The following is a 24,300-nucleotide window of genomic DNA, read 5'->3' as shown; positions in this document are numbered from 1 at the left end:
CCAGCTCATCCCTACAGACCAGATATCTTGTATAAATCTAGTTCTATTTGCCAGTATTTGGGTTTATATCCCTCTAAAGCCTTACTATTCATACATCCATCCAGATGCCTTTTTAAATATTGTAATCATAGAGTCGTAGAGATGTACAGCACGGAAACAGATCCTTTGGTCCAGCCGGTCCGTGCCGACCAGATATCCCAACCCAATCTAGTCCCACCTGCCAGCACCCAGCCCATATCCCTCCAAACCCTTCCTATTCATATACCCATCCAAATGCCTCTTAAATGTTGCAATTATACCAGCCTCCACCACATCCTCTGGCAGCTCATTCCATACACATACCACCCTTTGCGTGAAAAAGTTGTCCCTTCGGTCTCTTTTATGTCTTTCCCCTGTCACCCTAAACCTATGCCCTCTAGTTCTGGATTCCCCGACCCCAGGGAAAGGACTTTGTCTATTTATCCTATCTATGCCCCTCATAATTTTGTAAACCTCTATAAGGTCACCCCTCAGCCTCCGACGCTCCAGGTAAACCGGTCCCAGCCTGTTCAGCCTCTCCCTGTAGCTCAGATCCTCCAACCCTGGCAAATGTATCAACTTCTGGCAGCTCATTCCATACATGCATCACATCTGTGAAAAGATTGCCACTTAAAACCATTTTAGATCTTTCCCTTAAACCTGTGCCCTCTAATTTTGGACTCCCCCATCCCAAGGAAAAGATCTTGTGTATTTGTGGGTGGCACGGTGGCACAGTGGTTAGCACTGCTGCCTCACAGCGCCAGAGACCCGGGTTCAATTCCCGCCTCAGGCGACTGTCTGTCTGTGTGGAGTTTGCACGTTCTCCCCGTGTCTGCGTGGGTTTCCTCCGGGTGCTCCGGTTTCCTCCCACAATCCAAAGATGTGCAGGTCAGGTGAATTGGCCATGCTAAATTGCCCGTAGTGTTAGGTAAGGGGTACATGTAGGGGTATGGGTGGGTTGCGCTTCGGCGGGGCGGTGTGGACTTGTTGGGCCGAAGGGCCTGTTTCCACACTGTAAGTAATCTAATCTAATCTAATCTAATCTAATTTACTCTATCCATGACCCTCATGATTTAAAACCCTTTTATAAGGTTACCCTCAGCCTCTGACGCTCCAGGGAAACAGCCCCGGCCTACTCAGCCTCTTTCTATAGCTCAAACCTTCCAACCCTGGCAAAATCATCGTAAATCTTTTCTGATCCCTTTCAAGTTTCACCACATCCTTCCTATAGGAGGGAGACCAGATTTGCACACAGTACTGCAAATGTCCTGACAATGTCCTGTACAGCAGCAACATGACCTCCCAACGTCTATACTCAGTGCGCAGACCAATAAAGGCAAGCTTGCCAAAAGTTGACATGGTCTCAATCTGTTGGTAAGAGCTACAAAATGGTGAAGAGCTTTTTCTTAAGAGAAATCCTGCTGTATGATACAATAGTAGTTAAATGCAGCTGAATTAACAAAGTAGAACTAATGCAAAGGTGATGTAACAGGGTATGAGAAGTTATGTTGTTTTGATTCATTTTCCTTAAATTCAACGCTTTGCCCTGTCCATCTTAACATATCAGTTGAGAATCTAAAGGAACAGATACAGTTCCATATCCCACAATTCTATGCTGTACATATAGAAGCGAAGAATTCTGGGCTACAAGATAAAAGCTTTATTTGAAAGCTGCTATTTTTCTTAATTTTCCTGCACATAAGAAAGTGGTTTCATTGATATGTTATCTCTGCATAAAGTGTATTAGAATCTTGATTTTCAGGAGAACAGATGGCTTTAGCAATTATTGGCACTGGTTATGTAAACTTTTGTGTGCAATTAAATTTAATCAAATCTTCTTATTTAATGGTTGAAAGATTGTACAAATGGTTTAAAATTCTGCCAGGAACCTCGGGCTTTGGAGTTAGTTTTGATGTATCAAATGTAACAACAACAGAAATATTGTTACAAGCACATTGTGAATGTAATGATGTTGAGCACCAGCAGGCAGCAAGGTGATAAAGAGCTTTCAACTGTTAAAATCATTGCCTTAACACTTCTAAAGATGGCTTTACAGACTTCAATTATGTTGAAATTTCAAAAGTTCAACAATCATAATATAATCTGTAGCCTGAAGGGCATCGCATTATTCTCATTATATTTCACCTTAATCATATGTTTATCCCCTTTCTCTCTGTTTTATATTGTGGATAGACCTAGTAGAGCACTGTATGGACTTGTTTTGAGCTCTTATGATGTGAGAAATGGTCATTCTTCAGAAATGCTTAGACTTGTAGTAATGAATAAAAACAGGTGCAGCTGTGTAAAGCAAAACATAGATTACAGATGTAAACTTGTGTTCTTCCCATGGTCGCTTTAGTGATGGTGGACGAGAAGGTTTAATCAGATGGAGGATGGCTGGTGGGGAACCACGCCACCTTCCTTCCTCTATCTTGATCAAGTTTTTTGGTGAGAAGGCCAATGGACAGTGTGTTCTGTCCTGTCACTAATTAATTGCCATTCAAAGTGCCTACTCCTGCTGTTATTAACTCTCTGGTTGGCCTGGGGTTTACTCTGTACTGCACGTATCTGCAAAACCTGGCGTATTTGCTTACTGGTTTATATGCAATGAAGCAGGAATGCCTTTTCCAAAGACTTGAAAGTGGAGGGCCCACTGAGAGGCATCCTCCAGTTATTGCTCCTCACCTCCGCATTTTGCTTGCATTGCAAGAGTGACTGCACCTCAAAATTACTTAATTATCTATGAATTTCTTTTGATGCATCTGTATGTCTTGATAAGTGCAATTGAGAACTTACTGTGAAAATATTTTTCGTTATAAATATATCATTAACTAAGTTGAAGAAATGCTGCTTGAGCATTTTTAAAAGTATTCTTTTGTTAAAGACAAGAGCCTGCTGGACCTATTTAAAAATAACCTCCTTGCCCTTCACTCGCTTCACTTGCCAGGATTGCAATTCTGCAGTAATGTATACTGATCTTGCTGTGCCTTTTGGGTCATAAATGAGTAAACAATCAAATGAACTTCAAAAATGTTTAGTTAATCATCTAAAAGGAGTTATCTTCTCTTAACTTAATCAGGTAAGTGAGTGTGTATGTAAAATTAGCTCCAAACACCTTAGTCATTCCCTCTCCCTGTCTCTCTATTCTACCATCATTTATGACATATCCCATTTTTACTAGCTAGGGAAGGAAATGGGCTATAAGTAATACAGGCAAAAACCACAAATGCACAGACCCAATAGAAATTAGTGTCAAGTTTGAATATCATTTTTATGGTTTCAGAAGCTCCCACAATGTGGGAGCAATTTAATTTCTGGAGTAGATATAAATGTTTGAAGAATGAATAAAGTGTAAGTGTCATGATTTAAAGTTATTTAAATTCCCAGCCCTCTAAACCTGCTGTAGCTTGGAAAAAAAGTATTGTCACTTGTTCCTACAGTTTCAGTAACTAAGTTTTTGGAAGACCTGTTATTGTAGCAAAAACCATTATGAACCAGTGGCTGAGTTTCAGTAGCTTTTGTATTACTTAGTGTTAAGTTCACATTTTGACAATTTTAAATGGATTCTTAAAAGCTTAGCTCTCTTTGTAATTATTGAATAAAAGTTGTTTATCTCTGTGTCAGATTGACCAGTTGAGGGAATTTAAAATTTTGAATGTGTTTCATAAGTGAGTTTGTTTTCTGCATTGTGTGTACTAATCCATTAGGTTGTGACATAATTAATTCTTTTCACCTCCATATGGGTCCTCTTGTCTAATCAACGTAGATACTGAGTAGGCAACTACGGAAATGCTGTGGGGATAGAAGGCATTAGAGGGCCTTGAGAGCATGAGGGGATAGAAGGATGGGTGGGGAACCATGACATTTTATGGAGGGCATCTAACCACCCTGTCTCTACACTCGTCTGCATCCATGGCTGAAGTGCATCAGGATCAGCATGTCTACCTCAATCCCATGAGATGTTGTCTTTAACAAGGCGGACTTGTCAAATTGGAAAGTTTGCCAACTTGAGCTGCTGCTTCAATAGCTAAAATCTGGCTCTTAGTTCTCCTTAGCAGGCAGGAGGAGGAGGAAAGAAAATAGTCTTTTTTTTTGTGGAATGCAAATATTGCAGTAAATATTACCTGGCTGTTTAGGATTTAAAATATAAGGATCATTATACTTGAACGTTTTGAGAGCTGTAATGAAACTGGTTAGTAATTCTAATAGTTCAAAAGAGAAATATCTATTTTAAAATGTGCTGTTCAAGGGAGAAGCTTCCTCTTCTCAAGGTGGTTGTCTTTCAGTAGGTATTTGTGAGCAATTCATTGCATGTGGTCTAGAGGCTATTCTCTTATTAAAATAAACTAAGTAATACCTTAGTATGCAGCAGATTGTTATTTTGGCAGAATTGCACCATTTATTTGTTCTGTCCTTTTATAAGTTTGGATTTAACTTTTAAGTGAATACAGAAGTAGTATACATGAACATTTTGGTATTAGGCCATCAGGATTGGAGTCTCGTATTCACTTTGAATTTATAAAAGTCAAAAATATATAGATGTGCTTGTTGGAGTGAGGCAGATCTGTTTGAACAAATACTACTTTTAGTAGTGCTGGATTAATATGCTGATAATCTATCTAGTATCTAATTGTAAGAGACATTAAAACCTACATTTAAATCTACTTGGCAGCAAACTAGTTGTTAGACCACACACTGTTTTCAATTCAAGATCTTTTGTCATGAATAAAGCTGGAGGTTTGTTCATGGGGCCAACCACAAAACTAGCTTTCAAGAGCATAAACCCCTTTGGTGTGGATTAACTAGTAAACCATAATTTCTTTTCATGGCCTCTTTCATCTCTCTCTCTCTCCCTCTCCCCCACTTATTGTAATTAACTTGAGCTTTTTTTTTAACCCTTCAATGCTTATATTAAGTATACAGGTTGCCTATCTATTCAGCATAGTGATGGATATTTTTTCATACTATAATTCAGATTTATTTTGTTGCAAGATTTATTCCTTGGACTTGTTTCCCTTGGTTCCATTTCTTTATCGATTATCATAGATAAGATTCATGATTAGGGTAGCGACCACAAAGACCAACTTGTGACCTGTAACCTAAAATACTCTCTTTGTTTTTTTCCTTAATTTCACTCCATGTTTTCTACCCTTTCCAGAAAGTAGTACTTGGGAGCAATTCAACAATGCTTCAGACCTCTGTTGCCTAGCTGAAGTAATCATTATTGTGTAATTCTGAATCACAATAGCAATAAATCAAGGTTCATCTCTAGGTACTACTTATGACTGATTATCAAACTAAAGTTGCTATTAAATGATACAGTTGACTGGAAGCTTGGTAGGTAGGTTCTAAGAAGAGAGCGCTGATGAGTTTTATGGAGAGAACGTCAGCTTGGAGCCTCCGCAGATAAAGGTTTAGCTGCCATTGACGAAGTGAATAAAACAATAAGTAATAAGCAGATGTTTTGGCTCTGAGAAACATCACAGTCAAGCCTGATCCTGCCCTTGCTAATTATCCACACAGACAATTTTTTAAATAATAGAGATTAAGTTTGGGAGGCAAGAGACACGTATTTTTGCAACTTGTCTGGTTTAACTTGTCTGTCTGCACCTTACCTTTTATTGAGATCAGTTGCTGTTCCCCAGAACCCCTTGTTGAAAGCAGCTAACCTGAGGGAATGATGCTGGGACCTGTATGTGTGGCTTTGCTCCTCACCAGTGAGCAACTAGAAGACGACTTTCCATTTTTCAACCAAATTTGTATGCTCCTTGGGAGGTACAAGTTGCCTTTCAAAAATAGACTCTATATGTTTTTTTACTTGTATGTTGGTAAGAAATGACAAATCAGCTATTTCTTTAAGTTTTAAGAAATCTATCTGAAAAATCCTTTTGTCATCTTTATCGACTCAAACTAATTATAGCAGAACCTGCTTGGCTAGCGTCACTCTCCTGTCTCTTCCTCCTAACCCTGCATGTTTTTCTCTTTAGATAATTGTCCAATTGCATTTGAAAAGCCATCGTTGAAACTGTCTCTATTACACTCTCAAATGCCACATCCCAGGTTCTAATCATTTGATGTTTTTAACAGTTCTCCCTCATTTTTCCGGAGTTTATGTGGACTTATTTAGCCGAATAGGTTGTTTCCACATTCTAGGGATTCTAATCGTGTCTATGTAAGGTCGCTGAACACTTCAACTAAGTGCTAATCTCCAGCCCTTCCCTATAATCGTGCACATCATTTCTATATAAATAACCATCCAGTGCTCTCTCCTATGCCTCAACTGAGCTTGTCCCTATCTCACTTTGTGCATAGCAAGCCCAGACCACTGTGAGGGGAAAAAAAACTCACTTTTGCTTCTTTTGTAAAACACTGTTTAAACCTCCCCTCTAGTTCTCTTTTTTTTAAACAAGCTGAAGAAATTCCTCCATATCTATTCTCTCCATGTGCCTCCATAATTTTGAAAACTTCTGTCAATTTTCACCTCTAAGTAAAGCAATCCCAACTTCTCCAATCTTTCCTCATAACTGAGGTGTTTCATTCATGGACCCTTTTCTGCACACTCTCAAGTGCATTGCATCCTTCCTAAAATGTCTTCCAGAACTGTATGCAGTACTGTAGCAGAAGTGTAACCAGTATCCTATTAATGAATGGTGCCCCTGTTAATGAAATCAAAAATACCGTGTACTTTATTAACAACACACACTCCCTCCTGTCACTCATAATGACATGCACACTTGTACACCGAGGTTTCTCTGCTCCTGCACAATCTTTGAACAGCACCCTTCATTTTGTGCTGTCTCTCACATTCCTTTTATTAGTGTATCACCTCTCTGCATTGAAGTTAATCTTTTGCCTATCTGTCCATGCTATAGTGTCCTCCTCACCATTTACAAATCTTCCAAATTTTATGTCATCCACAAATTGTCTCCTACACACCAAGTTCTGGTTCATTCACAAATACCAGAAAAAAGCAAAGGCCTCAATATTGACTACAATAAAGCAAAGATCTGTAGATGTTGAAAATCTGGAAAATGATTTCTGGGGAAACTTAGCAGATCTGACAGTATCTGTGGAGAGAAAGTAGAGTTCTCATTTTGAATCCAGTGACCCTCCAGAATCAGTCATTCAGTGTGTATTTCATCTCCCCAGTATAAAGGAGACTCCATTTTGAGCAGTGAATACAGCATTTTGCAAGAACCATTCCCACCAGGACACCCTCCTCCACTCCCAACACCACCCCATACCCCTACGTCACCTTCCAAAGCAATTGCAGAAGGTGCAATCCATATCCATTTACCTCCTATTGAAGATCCAGACACAGCAATTTACCAGCACTTCATGCAGTCTACTCTAATGTATTCTCTCACTCCTTCTCCCTGTGTCCCCACCCACTGTCACCGGCATAAAAGCACCTTTTCTTAGCTTTTAATGGTTGTAGAGAAAGATCATTGAACTCAAAGCATTCATTTGGCTTTCTCTCCACAGATGCTGTTGGACCTTCTAAGTTTCTCTAGCAATTTGCTTTTTTGTAACAATATCCTTGAGAACTCGACGACTGCAAACCAGTCTGAAAAATACCCTTTCCTTTCACTGAACCAATTTTGCAACCACATTGCTGTTGTCCCTTTTATTCAATGACCTTTGTTCATAAGTCTGTTCTATGGCACTGAATTGAACACATACAGATGAATGAGTGGTTGGAGAGATGGTTCAAGGTGGGGGAGGAGACTTTTAGATTACTGGGACATTGAGTTTGATTCTGGGATGAGATGGGATCTTTAGAAGCCAGCTGGACTGTATTTCCACTGGACAAGCACTGAGAAAATGGCAAGCTGATTTGTTGATGTTTGTGGACTCAACCTGGTAAGAGGTCAGCAATATTTATTCAAGAAACAATCACAGCTGCAAGGAGGGATGATGTGCTCAGTTTTAATTCAGCTGGCCTGCATTGAATTGACAAACAAAAAAAAGGGCAGTACTACTAATAGAAGTATGCTATAGATTGCTGAGCAGCATAGAGATTCCATGTGTAAGCGCACTCCTGAGAAGTGCTGAAATAATAGGGCAGTAAATTTCAACTTTTTGAAACTAACTTGTATAAAACATGCAGAATTCTTCAGATGCATTGAGGAGCACCTCTCTTTTGATAGTATGCAGCAGTCAACAAGAGACAGGACAGTTCTGGATTTAGATTTATGAAAAGAAACTGGGCAGATGGATGGATTATCAAGAGAATAGCATTTTGATGATCCTCATCATAATTTAGTTTTAGATTTAGGGTACTAACGGAATATTTTGAGCAACTAAAATCGAAGCTCTGAACTAGGTGGGGCAGAGAGCGGAAGAATACTAATTTTACTTTGATTTGACAAATGTGGTTTGAAGACAGCTAATTGAAGATAAATCCGTATTAGAACAGTGGAAGGCGCTTAAGATGAGGGTTTAGAACATATGTTCAACTGGTGGGATTTCTAAACCTTCACTTGCCCATGTGTGGCAATGAAAGAGGTGGGCCTGGTACTTAATGAACACATTTTGGTTGTCTTCACTGAAGATTGACAGTGCATACATTTGAGTTGAGGAGGACCAATGTGAAATAATAGGTGGCATTAATAAAGTTGAAGAGGAAATTTGTTTTATTCAAAGTGTGATAGAATTTACAGAATGGAAACAGACTCTCAATCCTCATCTGCGCCAATCAGTTATCCTAAACTGATCCCATTTGGCCAATATTCCCCTAAACCCTTCCTATTCATGAACCTGTACAGTGTTCTGACCAATGAAGGCAAGTGTGCCAAATGCCACCTTCATCACCCTGTCTATCTGGGACTCCACTTGCAAGAAACAATGGACCTGCACCCCTAGATCTCTTGGTTCAGGAACACTCCCAGGTCCCTATCAATAACTGCATAACCCCTGGTTTGCCTTATCATAATGCAACACCTCATTATTATCTAAATTAAATTGCTTCTGCCACCCCTTGGCCCATTGGCTCATCTAATCACTGTACTCTGAGGTAACTTTCTTCGCTGTTCACTACATCACCAATTTTGGTGTCACCTGCAAACCTAGTAACCATACCACCTATATTTGCATTAATATAAATGATGAAAAGAGGTAGACCCAGGACCAATCTTTGCAGTGCACCGCTGGTCACAGATCTCCAATCCGAGAAACCACCTCCCTCTGTCTCCTAGCTTATGCCAACTTTGTATCCAATTGGCTAGCTTTCTCTGGATTCTGTGTGATCTAACCTTGCTAACCAATCTACCATGCAGAACCTTGTTAAGCACCTTGCTGAAATCCATTTGGACATCTACCACTCTGCCTTCATCAATTATCTTTGTCACCTCTTCAAAAAACTCAATCGAGTTCATGAGACCACAATTTCTCTCGTACAAAGCCATTTGACTATCCCTGATCAATTTTTGGCTTTCCAAATGCATATAAATTCTGTCCCTCTGAAGCCCCTACAACAACTTGCCCAACACTGATGTCAGGCTCACCAGTTTATAGTTTTCTTACCACCTTTCTTAAATTATACCATTCACCTCACCCATAACTGTCGATGATACAAAGATCTCAGCAAGGGGTCCAGCAATCACTTCCCTAGCTTTCTACAAAGTTCTGTGATACAACTAATCACATCCCTGGGATTTATCTACTTTGAGTTTTAAGACCTCCAGCACCATCTCTTCTGTAATATGGACACTTCTCAAGACGTCACTATTTATTTCCCCAAATTCCTTGGTGGTAGCACCACATAACACGAAGAACGATGTCTAAAATGTGATGGTAGGGCTTGCTCCTTGTGGAAACAGTATGGTGGTCACTTCTACCGAAACTGTCATGGACAGATGCATCTGTGGCAAACAAATTAGCTCAAGTATATTCCTTCCCCTTAATTGGTTCCCTTTCCAGCTACCACAGATCCTGTCTAGCAGCAATGTCCAGAGGATTGATCAGGCATGATTTGTAGTGCTGCTGCTGGGCCTTTCTTGGAAAATTTCTCAACCCTGAGTAGATTCTCCACCTTTGCCACTCTGTGCTTCCTCCAAGTGATGTTAAACATGTAGGAGTATTGATTCATCAGAGGGGGGATACTGTGGTATTCAGCAGGTGTTTCCTTCCCCATAGTTGACCTGATGTCATCAAACTTCAAAGTCAATGATAAAGACTCCCTTGCTAACTCCCTCCTACCTGTATACCACTGTTTTATCCCATCTTCTGGTCTGTCCTACCAATGGGTCAGGACAAAGACGGCGATGGTGATGGCAGTACCTGAGATATTGTGTATAAGGTATGATTCTGAGAATGTGACTCTGTCAGGCTGTTGCTTGAATTCCCTGTGAGACAGTTATCCCAATTTTAGTCCTAACCCCCAGATGTTAGTAAGGATGACTTTGCAGTGTCACCAGGGATGTGCTTGCCATTATCTTTTGCCTGGTGGTCAGCCCAGTTTAAGTCCTTTTTTGATGCTTCCAGCAAGCAATACGATTGAGTTGATAGGCCATTTCAGAGGACAGTTAAGAGTGAACTGAATTACTGTGAATCCGGAGTCACACACAGGCATGTTAGGTAAGGACAGTGTTTTTCCTTCCCTCAAGGCCATTATCGAACCAGATGAGTTTACAACAATCAACAATATTATGAAAGATCTGGGATTAAGAGTCACAACGTTTGCATTGTTATCTGGATCCTCAGAGCATGATCTTGGGTTCAGCAACTTTAGAAACAGATACTTCACACGACCTATGTAATTCACACCCTGGCTGCTAAGAGACGCAAGGGAAGAAATAGTGTCTCAGACCATCTGTTTCCAATCCTGTCTGGCTACAGATGCGGTGCCAGAAAACTGAGGCACAGCTAACATACCACTGTTTAAAAGAGCAGGAAGTGACAGACAGCCTAATTTCAGTGGAGAAACAATTTAAAGCATCATTTAGAAAGTTGCAAATTAATTAAGGAGAGTCAGCATGGATTGAAGTGAAATTGTGTCTGACAAACTTGATTTTAATTTTTTTCAGGAGACAACAAAGAGCATCAATGAGAATAAGGTGTTTGATGGATTCTGCATAGGTGTAACAGTGCTTTTGGTAAGGTCCCAGTGGTAGCCTGTTGAGAATTGAAAGGATTAGTGGAATTCGTAGATAAGTTGGATCTAAAATTGGCATACTGACAAGAAGCAAAGGGTAATGACTGATGGGCATTTTATTACTCTGAGGCTGTTTCTAATATGGTTTTGCAGCTCTCAGTACCTTCCTTGCTTTTAGTTAAAAAGAATTGTTAAGACATATAGGAAACTATATAGCCCATGTAGTGTGTTTGCAAAGAAGTAAATTATTCAGTGATGCTTAGTTTGATTTACATCAGGGCCACTCTGCTTCTGACCTCCTTACAGTCTAGGTCCAAATGTGAACAAAAGAGCTGAATTCGAAAGATGAGGTGAGTTTGACTGTCCCTGACATTCAGACCTTATCATGAGGCAGTAGCAAACCTGGAATCAGGGTAAATCCCTGCTAGTGAAGTCATATCTAGCACAAAAGAACATTGTATGGTTTCAGAATTTAGAAGCAGGAGTCAGCCCTTTGACCCTGCTCCACCATTCAATATGATCATAACTGATCATCCAGCTCAGTTCCCACTTTCGCCCATTTCCTTTGATTCCTTTAGCCCTAAGAACAATATCTACATCTTTCTTAAGTCTTAAATGTTTTTGCCTCAAAAATTTTCTGTGGCAGAGAATTCCATGAGCTCAGCACTCTCTGGGTGAAAAAAGGTCTCCTCCTCTGTCCTAAGTCTGCCCCTTATCCTGAAAATGGTAACCCCTGTCCCTGAATTTGAGTAATCAAGAACATCCTTCCTATATCTACCCTGTCTAATCCTGTTAGAACTTTATAGACTTCTGTGAGAGCCTACCCTCATTCTTCTAAACACTAGTGAATATAGACTTAACCAATCCAACTAAACGGTCTCTTCATGTGTATTACACATGCCATCTCGAGAATCAGTCTGGAAACTTTCTTTGCATTCTCTCTCAATAGCCAGAACATTTCTCCTTTGTGAAGAAGAACAAAACCCCACACAATACTCCAGGTGTGCTCTTATCAATACTCTGCACAGTTGTAGCAAGACTCCTTGTTCCTGTACTTGAATATTCTTACTATGAAAACCAACATACCATTTGTTGTCTTCACTGCCTACTGAACTTGCCCGCTTATTTTTAGCAACCAGTGTACATGGGCAGCCACTCCCTATTGCACCTTCCCCCTTTCCCAACCTCAAAGTGGATAACTGCACATTTATCATCATTATATTGCATCTAGCGGCATTTGCCCACCGAACTTGTTCAAATTCCACTGAATCTTCTGTATATCCTTTTTACAGCATAGCATCCCACCCAGAATTACATCTGCAGATGTTGAGATATTGGAGACACACGTTTTCCTTCTCTAAATTATTAATACATACAGGCAGTCCCAGGTTGTGAACAGGTTCCCTCCCTGAGTCCATTCATAAGTCAATTTGTATGCAAGTTGGAACACCAGGCAGGGCAACACAAATAGATACTCTTAAGTATAGGAAACATTTGTACATCAATTTTTTAAAATTACACACCTGTATGGGGTTAGGTATGTAAATTCGAGGGTTCATAAATGAAGGACATCCTGTATTGTAAGTAATTTGTGTCCAAGCACTGATCCCTTCAGTACCCCATTAGTCACTGCCTGGTACTCAGAAAAAGAGATGTTTTTTCCTAATCTTTGCTTCCTTTATGCCAACCAGTTCTCAGTCCATTTCAGTACACAATATCGAAGTGTATGTGCTTTAATTTTGCATGTTAATCTCTTATGTGGGACCTTATTGAAAGCCTTCTGCAAATCCAAGTAAATCACGTCTACTGGCTCCCCCTTATCCACTCTACTGGTTACATCTTCAAAGAATTCCAGCCGATTTGTAAAGCATAACTTCCTCTTACATCCACACTGACTCTCTGATCCTGTCACTAACTTCCATGTGCTCTGCTATTACATTTCTTTATAATGGACTGTACATTTCCCACCACTGATGTCACATTAACCAGTCTATGATTAATTGTTATATGTCTGCCTCTCTTCTTCAATAGTAGGGATTAGATTGGCTACCCACCAATGCATAGGAACTAGATCATCTATTACTTCTAGGGCCACTTTCTTAAGTATTCTGCGATGAAGGTTATCGGGCCCTGGTGATTTATCTGTCTATAATTCCATTAGTTTCCCTGTTGGTTCTAATAGCTTTCAATTCCTCCTTCCCATTAGACCGTAAGTGCTCCCATACTTTTGTGGTGATGTTTGTGTCTTCCTTTGTGAATGCATGTATTTGATTGGCTTCTTTATTCCCCATTGTACGTTTCCCTGTAGGGAACCTATGTTTTGTCTTTAATCTCTTTCTTTCTTCACATACCTATCGACTTTTACTATTGATTTGTATGTTCCCTACAAACTTCCTCTTTCAATTACCCCTGAAACGCTCTCTGCGCCTCTTATCCATCTTTTTGTCTCCCTTTGCTGGAAATTAAACTGTCCCCAATCCTCAGGTCTGTTTTATTTTTGGCCAAAATGTATGCGTCTTCCTTAAATTAGGGATAGCATTAAAATCTATCTTGTTAGCTATGGTCTGACTACCTTTCCCATTTCCTTTTTGTGCTAGATTAGATTGAATAACTTTTGCAGTTTTATCCATGAGCTCTTTAAATGTTTGCCGTTGCTTGTCTACTTTAACTGTCCTCCATTTTATCATAGCCAGCTGGCATCTCATACCATTATAACCTTCGTCATTTAAATTCAGGACCTTCGTCTCAGAAACAACTACATCACTCTTTATCGTAATGAAGAATTGTATCTTATTGTGGTCACCCTTCCTTAAGGGTCTATGCACAACTAAAGTGGCAATTATTCCTTCCTTTGTTACACAATATGTAGTCATGGATGACAATTGACCTCTAATGAAAGTCATAATGGACTCAAAATGTTACCTCGGTTTGTCTCTCCACAGATGCTGCCAGATCTGCAGAAGTTTTCCAGCATTCTGTTTGTTTCAGATTTCCAGCACTGCTGTATTTTTTTTATTGGAAGTATTATAACAATTGTGCATACCTAAATTCCCTAATGGTTCCAGTTCTAAACTGGTGTAAATGTTTTTCAGTTACTGCTTTGTTACTCCTACTGCATATACCATTTCTTAATTGTAATTGCTCCCAGTTTTACCATCATTTTTCCTCCTGTACAGTATAATACAAATTTAGATATTACTACTCATTGGTTTGAACCACCAAAGTAACAAGTCAAGCATGCTGTCAGAACAAATCCACCTAAACTGCTAATGTTTGATTGCCCAAAAGCAGCATTCTGTAGCAATCATCAACTCTATATTTGCTCCATAAAATGGCAGATTTATTTTAATAAAAGAATGATGTTAACTAGTGATTATAGATTTATTAGCATTTGGTCTCTGGCACTTTGAAGTTTTGATGGCTTGAGGCATGACAATCACATCTAAAATCTCTAAAGTTGTAAAGCATTGCTTTGTAGTTTTTTTTTACAGAATCATGACTATAATCGCTATTAGTGATTCTTTCATTCTGTTCACATAACTATTTTTTTCCAAAAACCAATTTAACAACATTTGCTAGTGTTTCAAGCATTTCTTTAAAACAATATAAATCAGAATCTCATACTTGTCCCAGAAGTTCCATAGGCATTATTTAACTGCTTTAGATTAGAATTTTGCAACTACTTTTGCAAAAGAAACAATTTTCACAACCAGAGACAGTGTAAATTCGAATGCTTTTTAACAGTTGATATTTATATCTTTATTTAGTGAATTAAAACTTCCCAAGGTGCTTCACAGGAATATTATAAAGCAAAATTAAACTTAAGTTATAAGAAGGCAGATGGCCAAAAACCTGGTTAAAGAGTTGGGTTTTAAGTTGCGCCTTAAAGAAAAAAAAGAGAGGTTTAAGGAAGGACGTCCAGCACTAGGGGCTTATGCAGCTGAAGGCTTGATCAGTAGTGATACAATAATTAAAGTGGGATTGGTGAACAGACTTAAATTAGATGAACGCACCTATCTCAGGGTTTTTGGGTTGCGAGCAATTTGAAGAGCAGAGGAGGGGTGAAGTTACGGATGAATTTGAAACCAAGATGAGTGGTTTGATATGAATGTGTTGTTTGACTGGTCACCACTCTAAGTCAGCGAACGTAGGTGTGAAAGGTGAATAAAATGATCTGCAAGTAAGGGTGCAGGCAACAACCATTTGGATGATCTCAAGTGGTCTATAATGAGAGGGTAGAATGTGGGAGAGCAATCAGCAATGCAATGGAATAGTCAAATCTAGAGTTACCAAAAACATGAGTTTCAGCAGCAGATGTGTTAAGGCTCTTCTGATTTCAGAATAGCTTAGATAGAAATAGATGTTTTTTTGTGATGGTGCAGACAGGTAGTCAGAAGCTCATTTCTGGCTCAAATATGACATCAGCATTTAAAATAGCCATTGACAGTTTACCAGAAAAGGACAGAGAACCAAAAAAAAACTGTTTGGAAGAGGAACTGAAGAAAATAGCTTGCCCCATGTTTAATTGGAGAAAATATCTGCTCACGTAGTGCTCTATGTTGGACAAGTAAACGTAATGCTCTGTTTTTGAATTTTTTTTTGTCAAGGTGCTAAAATGTAAATGAGAGAGAGATGGGTCCTACCAGAGATAAAAGGAGTGAGAAGAGCAGCCATTGAAAGTGATACTGGCTATTTTTAAAGAAGTAAGAATGGAATCAACTGGCATTCAGCAAGATGTTGGAGGAGGGTGATTATTTCAACCATGTCAGAAAACTACAGACAGTTGAGAAGGAATTGAAAGGAAAGTGACTGATACAAGCTGTTTAAGTCCTGTAGTAAGGATAGAAACTTGATTGGAGGGATTTATCCAAACACCAACTTCAAGTATAATTTAGAATGGATTTGAGAGTGGTAGCATAGTCGAAGAAATTTGAGAGGAAGTGGCAACTGGAGGTTAGGGTGATAGTTTGCAAGGGCATGTAGCCTCCGCTACTAAAGGCAAGGGAGCAGCACCACCTACAAGATCCTCTTCCAAGGTTGCACAGCATCTCAAGTTGGAACTACCCTACCATTCTGTTGCTGTCATTTAGATCAAAATTCTGGAGCTCCCTTCCTCTTGTTATTTGAACATGCCTGTGCCACATGGGCTGTAAAGGTTTAAGAAAACAGTTCAGCACCACCTTTTCAAGGACAGTTAGGGATGGAAACAAATGCTGACCTTGAATATGATTATTAGTTCCCATGAATGAATGAAGTAAAAGGGAAATGTCAAATGGTTTGGTGTTTGAGGTAAGTGGTGATGACAGCAAATATAAAGAGGGGGTTGACATCTGAAGAAAGAGCCATCAACAATGTCAGCTAGTGTGGAACATGGGAGAGGAAAATCAGTGGCCACTTAGTGAGAATAAAATTAACAAAGCAAGAGGCGGGTCTCATGGAAAAGATTATTCTGGAAAGAAGAGTTGGGGGAAAAAACCTAGTTTTCTAAGACCAAAGGGATCGGAGGAAATTTGAGGATGGGGGAGGAAAGTTCCACAGGCAGCTGATCATATTGTCCCAATCTAAATAACAGTCTATGAGCTCCTCTCACTTATTCTTGTAGGTAAATGTGAAAGGAGTGGGAGAGACCGGTTTAAGAATCTGGTTTACAAATGAGAAAGGAAGACTGAGTGACAGGGGTTTAGCTTTGCTTTCCAAGTTGATCCTTTGCATCAAAAACATTTTTAAAAATTCTTGTATAAGAAGGAACAGGAAAGGAAGTTCTGTTTGTACTTGGAAGTATAATTTGAGTGCTCTATTGTGGAATCAGGAAAGGGCCCATTGAAAGCGACAAATTGAAATCTGATAATTCAGTGCCCCACATTTTTTTTAAAAAACAGTTCTTTGCAATGCCCAGTTTCAGACTCATTACTGCTTGACTCAGTGAAGGCTGGTGACAACTTGCAACAGTAAACAAATGTGTGAAAGACCTGGTGAAAGAAATGAAAAAGCCATACATTGACGCATGAGAGAGAGACAAAGTAAAAGGCACCCAGATGAAGAGAAATTTATACAAGTGGAATAGAGCAAGGTGGTCAAACTGATAGAGACAATGGGATGCAGTTTGAAAAGCTTGGAAGACTGTGTGAAGTTAGGAATTAAAAGATGAATGGAAAGATTATGGGACTGTTGAGACATTTTTTGTAATGTCCAGTATTGTGGTGGTCAACAAAATTCTAATCCAGATGTAGAAAAGACCATGTTGTGTTCCAGTTGATCAAGGCTTGGTGAAATAGATGTGCTTTGCTTTACCTTTTAAAGTCTTCTTAATGGGGCAGAGTAGAGGGGTAAAAAGTTCTAGGAGATATTGAGCTAATACAGTTGAGACTGATTCTGTCACCAATGGTGAGTATATGATAGTGGTATATCCTTAGAAAACGAAAATCCAAGAATGAAGCACACATGAGATTGGAGAAGGTTGTAGGGGCAGGAGTGAGAAGAAAAAATCACAGAAGGATTTGTAATGAGCAGAGGAGTTTTGTATTTATTGGATTTTGGTCAGAAACTTAGAGTATATCAGTAAAAACACGATTAATCAATCAGCGTGTGAGGCTGTTTTTACAAATTCAAGTTTAATACAATTGATGTATATCTAAGTGGAGCTTATCAAACATATATGGGCAGAACAACAATTTGAGTCTGAATATACTTCTAACATTAGAACCCAACTATAGTGTTGCTTGACTATAGTGCTTTGCAAATTTCTTAGATGGTAACATTGAGCAGGTAATGGTTAAGCACAGGAACATTTCTAATAGAATTAATGCATATACCAGCTTTGTAAAACCAAATTTGTTTTCTTCAGCTACTTATCTGGAACTTACATTGGGGGCAAGTGATGTGGTTACATCTTTCTTGAGTCTCACCTGACATTGATACACTTTGTGGAAGATTAGAATTCTTTTAAATCTGTAATGAGCGATAGCAAATCCAAGTAGGTATTCACACTAACAATCAAGTGAGTGTTTGATCTTTCCATTGCAATAGGAGAATGTGACTCTGTGAAAAAGTGATGAATGAATGTAAGGAAGCTCCTCTTTAGATAATTAGGAAAGTTATGATTCATTTGTTCTGTTAAAAATGCAAATGTAATTTTCTTTAAGTTTAAAAGCCAGTTGATTGTTTAGGTGTCAAAATTATATTTTATGGCGGGGGGGGCTCCCTGACCCCTCTGTCTCACTGTTGATTTCCTAGTTACAATTTCATGTCCTTATTTTTTTCTTCCTCCTCAAGCATGATTGAGGCAATGCTGTTTGTGAACTACTCTATTTTCTCATGTCAGGACCATCCTTGGGCACTCGTTGATGCATTACCTGCTTTTGATATGACAGTATTTAGGTTGCCATTCTATGGGTACTACAACTTTCTGTCCTGACACACCAAAGGTAAAAGGAACTTAAGGTGTGTTCTTTAATGTTCCAGATTTCGGCTCAAATAATAAAGGTAATGAACTAATTTGTATATAATCAGCAACTCCAAGTGGTAATTGACTGAATCACGTTAGAAATTGTTTCTTTGCTCAACTGGATGGGGAAACGCAGCCAAAACATAGTACTGACATTTAGTCAGGAAGAAATAGAATTATGGTACTGTCTGTGGACTAGTTCCATCACTTGTCAGTGGAAAAAGCACAGCAAGTCAGGCAGCATCCAAGGAGCAGGAGAGTCAACATTTTGGATATAAGCCCTTAATCAGGAATGTGGAGGGGGAAGGGCTCTAAGAGATAAATAGTGGGGTACAGGTGGGTCTGGGAGGCAGGCAGGTGAGAGGTAAATATGAAAGGTCAGTTGGGAAGGTGGAGCAGTTAGGTGGGAAGTAAGATGGAGAGATGGATCAGGTCAAGAGGGCATTGCCGAGTTGGAGGGTCAGATCTGGGATGAAGTCGGGGATGGGGAAATTTGGAAACTGGTGAAGTCAATGTTGCTGTGTGGGTGTAGAGTCCTAAGGCAGAAGATGATGTGTTCTTCCTCCAGTTGGTGGGTGGCTTTGATTTAGAAGTAGAGGCCACACAGGATTTGCATGTCCTTGGGTGAGTTGCAGGGATATCAAGCGCCAACCCACGGAGTGGTTCAGGGAACATCTGTGGTCTGCACACACCAAAAAAACCCCACCGCCCTGTGGCCAACCACTTCAACTTCCCCTCACACGTTATCTTCCGCCGCAACCCGAAAACCTCATGACATCATCATTGCCTTCACCAGTTTCCAAATCTCCCCTCCCCCCACTTCATTCCTGATTCAAACCTCCAACCTGGCACTGCCCACCTGACCTGACCTACCTATCCATCTTTCTTACCTATCTGCTCCACCCTCCCCACCAACTTATTGCAATCACCTCCTACCTGTATCCACCTATTATTCCCCACCTACCTTACCCCCACCCTGACCCTCGTATATATCCCTTAGCTCCCTTCCACCTCATTCCTGATGAAAGGTTTATGCCTGAAATATCGACTCTGCTGCTCCTCTGCTGTCTGACCTGCTGCGCTTTTTCCAGTGCCACACCTTTTGACTCTGACTCTTCAGAAATCTGCAGTCCTCAGTTTCTCCTGGTTCCGTCATTGCTAAGAGCTGGAAATTGCCCTTAAAAATCAGCAGGCAGAGAGGAGGATCTCAACAAAACTTCTACATAAAAAGGTAGGTTAGTCTCACATGAGTTGTTTTCAAGAAGGAGTTTGATATGTCTTGGGGTTAACAGAATCAAAGGATATGGGGAGAAAGCTGAAACAGTCTATTGAGTTGGGTGATCAACCATGATCATAACAAATGATGAAGCAGGCTTAAAGGACCGAATGGCCTACTCCTGCTTCTATTTTCGATGTTCCGATGTTTTTATATCTAGCCAGCAAAGCCAACTATAGAAATAACAGTCATTTGATATTGCATCAATGATGTAGTGTTGACATTCATTCGAGATATTTGTGTGGTTAATATTCATGTTTGTGTATCTTAATGGCACTCAATCACTGTTAAATTATTGTGCATTTGAAGGGTAATTTGCTTAATTGACTGGTTATGCTAATGAATTTTTTTCTGAGAAGTGTTCTTTGTTATTTTCCAATGCGTTTTGCATTTTAAATCAATACTTCATACATTCTGATTTGCCCAGGTGCTTTAGGTAAAGTTTTTTTTAAAGCTATAGAAAACTGAACTTCACTCTGAACATGGCAATAAAAATGTACACTCATATTTAGTCTTGTTGAACTCTGTTTTCCATCTGTGTGTACAGTAGTAGGATGTTGGAGAAATCATTGCATAGTGAATAGAAATATCTTTTTGGTAACATTATCTATTTTGTTTGCATTGATAATGATGGAGCCAAAACAGTCACTCAGCTGTGCCAACAGTTGTTGTGTGATGCGAAATTTCATCTGCATTCCTTTGATTGCTATCTAAAACCTAGATTTCTCAATTGAGACCTGAAAAAGAAGTGCAATAATTTAAATATTATATGCAAAAAAGCTACATTGTTAATAAATTTGAGCTGGTTTAGTTTTCCGATAAACAATTTTCAGCATTTTTGGAGTTTCATTAGTATTTGTAATTGAGTGCTGCCTTAACTTGAAGACCCATTTCTAAGAATTAGATTTAACCACTCTGTTGTTCATTACAATTGCTGCACTGACTTCAAATTTTAAAGACCTCTGCAAAAATTAATAAATTTCCTGAATATGGTTGCAGTGGGGAAAATGCTGATTGCTTAATTGATGTAATAAATATTAGATTGTCGGTTTGCTCGCTGAGCTGGTGGGTTTGTTCTCTGATGTTTTGTCATCATGCTAGGTAACATCATTAGTGAGCTTCCGGTGAACTGTTGGTGTATTGTCCTGCTTGCTATTTATGGGTCTTGGTCTGTTGTGGGTGATATCATTTCCGGTTCTGTTAATAAGAGGTTGGTAAATGGAGTCTAATTCGATATGTTTGTTAATGGAGTTCTGGTTTGAATGCCAGGCCTCTAGGAATTCCCGTGCATGTCTCTGTTTGACTTGTCCCAGGATGGATGTATTGTCCCAGTTGAACTGGTGTCCCTCTGTCTCTGTGTATGAATACCAGTGATTGTTGGTCATGGCTTTTGGTAGCTAGTTTCTTACAGGTTTGTCCGATGTATTGTTTGGTGCAGTCCTTGCAGGGTACTTTGAATATCTCGTTCGTTCAAGAAACCAGCAGGTAGGTAGCCACAAAGACATGACCGACAATCACTGGTATTCGTACACAGAAACAAAGAAGGACACCCGTTCGACTGGGACGAAACATCCATCCTAGGACAGGCCAAACAGAAACACTCGTAGGAATTCCTCAAGACCTGGCATTCAAATCAGAACTCCATTATAAACCAATAGATTTAGACCCTATTTTACCAACCTCTCAGAAACAGAACTGGGAATGATATCACCCACCACAACAAACCAAGACACATGAACTGTAAGCAGAATGACACCAGTGTTTCACCAGAGGCTCACTGATGTTACCTAGCATGGTGACGAAACATCTGAGAACAAACCCACAGCTCAGCGAGCAAATTTACAACCTGATCCAAAACTTAAGTTACAACTCTTCTCTAAGATCTCCAAACAATAAATATTATTGAGTCTCCATTCATGTTGGTTATGTAAATTGCCACAGATTTATTAATGTTCATTTTATTACATTGAATTCTGTTTTTGACATTTTCTAAAATTCTTGAGTTACTACTTTGAAATGTAGCTATCTGAATAATTTCAGAATGTAGCAGTGACTAGATAAGGGGATACTTAAAGTCCTAATGGAGAAACAAAATACTAGAAATCTAAAACAAAGCCAAACATACTGCAAACGCTCACCAGTTCAGGCAGGATCTGTGAAGAGAGAAAGCAGTAAAATTTTAGGTTGATGACCATTTCAGTCATTTCAGAATTGAGTACTGTCAAAGGGCCACCAGTCAACCTGAAACATAATTTCTCTCTCTGCTGCTTAAGGGTACTTGATGTTCAGGGAGGTGTTCATAATTAATGAATAACTTAAATTTTCAAGCTGTTATAGCAGCTGCAAATGTGTCCAGTAACTGTAGGATTGAATTGAAACTGGAAAGTAGTGTTTGAATGCTGCAGTGCATTCATCTCTGCTATGTAAGAGATGTATTGCAACCAATTGGTGTCAGGTGCAAATCCATGCATCTCATAATTGATGTGTGTATTTGGACAACATAATTTATTATGTTTGTAATAAATCAAGCTGAATATCATTTTTTGTGACTAATGAAATAAACGTTTTGTTTTGAATACAGAACACAGAAAAGATTTTAGTGGAATTTAACCATGGAGAACTTCTAGAATTTTACAACAAGGTGAGTAGGTTCTCTGCAATAAGTCAGCAAATTAACAGTCTATTTTTCATGACTTTACAAACATGCTGACTATTTATGCTTTTGGTAATTTTTTGGGAAATGTTTTTGCCACTTTGAACATTCAACTTAGTTTAAGTGTGACAGCTGTCTTAAAGAGCCTTTGTTGCTCACTTATAAGTGAGCTCATTTATCTGGAGAAATGTTGAGTACTTAATGTTGGACCCTAGTTTTAGAGTTGTTAAAAAGGCTACTACCACTCTGAGTTAGGGGTGCTTGCCTGATAATGTTCCTAATCACTTGATATCAGCTCCTACTACACAAGTGGTCTTCTGGTGAGTGTGAATCCATTTTAGCTGTAATTCTCAACCTTTCCTCTCATTAGGATGGAGGCTTGTTGACCTGCAATTCAACAGTACTAGAGGCACTTCAGCTAAGCGGTCATCATTTAAGTTGAGCCCTTAGCAGCAGACTACCTGATTGGTAGGGGTTTAGCAGTTGACCTTTTATCCTGTTTGCATTGTACATCTTTTTTTTAGATTAGATTACTTAGTGTGGAAACAGGCCCTTCGGCCCAACAAGTCCACACCGCCCCGCCGAAGCGCAACCCACCCATACCCCTACATTTACCCCTTACCTAACACTACAGGCAATTTAGCATGGCCAATTCACCTGACCTGCACATCTTTGGACTGTGGGAGGAAACCGGAGCACCCGGAGGAAACCCATGCCGACACAGGGAGAACGTGCAAACTCCACACAGTCAGTCGCCTGAGGTGGGAATTGAACCCGGGTCTCTGGTGCTGTGAGGCAGCAGTGCTAACCACTGTGCCACCGTGCTGCCCACAACTTGTATATAACACCTTAACGTTGCTGGTGATCAGGAGCTAGAACCTTGGCTGATCTTCTCTCAATTCAAAGGTGCCAAAGCTAAGTGTAGTGCCATCACTAAAATAGAGATCAAGTAACTGAGTGAAAACTAAAGATTGAAATTGATACTTCCTGATATGCATAACTTAATAACAGGGTAATCTAATTAAGTGAATGGGGAAGCCTTTGGAGTTACTGTTTCAGATTTACTTTTTAAAGTGTCACTTTTCAAGATGCAACACGAGATCAAGTGTGAAGAAGGAAGATCAAGTCTCATTCTACTCTGCTCCTAAGTTAGAGGTTGGAAAATACATTGAGAAGAGAAATTCAGATGTGGTGTTCCCTATAATGACATGGTTATGGCCACATGCTACCGAATGCAACAATGTATCTTAGCTTCAGCAGCCAGTCACAAGCCCTTCAAATAAGTATTATCAGTGTCTGCTGACACCCGCAACCGTGGGAATCTGTGCATACTCGCTAATCTGGAAAGGCATATGTGCACAATTCACCCAAAATATCATTCCATAAAATCTACATATGGCATCAGGCACAAAGGCCACACTGCACATGTGCTGAGAAGAGGCACATTTTTTTGAAATTGAATTCAATGGTGAGGAACGAGGACAGTGATTGGGGGAGAGGAGAGGACAGTATGGGGATGTGCAAAGAAAGCACGAAGGATAGCGTTGGGAAGGAGAGCACGGAGAATGGCAGGTGAGGGGGAGAGGAGAGGATAGTGGGGATGAGGTGAGGGAACAGGACATTGTGGGGGGTGCGAAGAGAACACAAAGGACAATGAGGGAAAAGAGAGCACAGAGGGTGGTGGATGGTGGGGAGAGGAGAGGACAGTATGCTGGGGGGGTGGAGAGAGCACAAAGGACAGTGGGGAAGGAGAGCAGAAAGGTTGCAGATAGGGGGAAGGAGAGAACAGTATGGGGGGGGGTGCGAAGAGAGCA

The 24,300-nt window shown here is 39.8% G+C and overlaps 1 protein-coding gene across 2 annotated transcripts in view; it reads left to right on the top strand.

Moving 5' to 3' along the window:
* commd10 (COMM domain containing 10) overlaps positions 1 to 24,300 on the top strand; it is a 91,087-nt gene that overhangs the window by 59,777 nt on the left and 7,010 nt on the right. The window contains exon 6 of one of the 2 annotated variants that reach the window (XM_043711296.1): positions 22,415 to 22,474. In XM_043711296.1, the coding sequence (XP_043567231.1) occupies positions 22,415 to 22,474 (60 nt within the window). Of the gene's footprint in view, positions 1 to 14,055; positions 14,464 to 22,414; positions 22,475 to 24,300 lie in introns of those variants that run through there. The other variant, XM_087998415.1, reaches the window with a different exon arrangement.

This window comes from Chiloscyllium plagiosum, unplaced genomic scaffold (genome assembly GCF_037043375.1).
Source record: "Chiloscyllium plagiosum isolate Xiang-an unplaced genomic scaffold, Cpla_swu_hap1 HiC_scaffold_2, whole genome shotgun sequence".
NCBI lineage: Eukaryota > Metazoa > Chordata > Chondrichthyes > Orectolobiformes > Hemiscylliidae > Chiloscyllium > Chiloscyllium plagiosum.
Note: the sequence above shows the minus strand (reverse complement) of the source record. Positions and strands in the feature narration are given on the sequence as shown.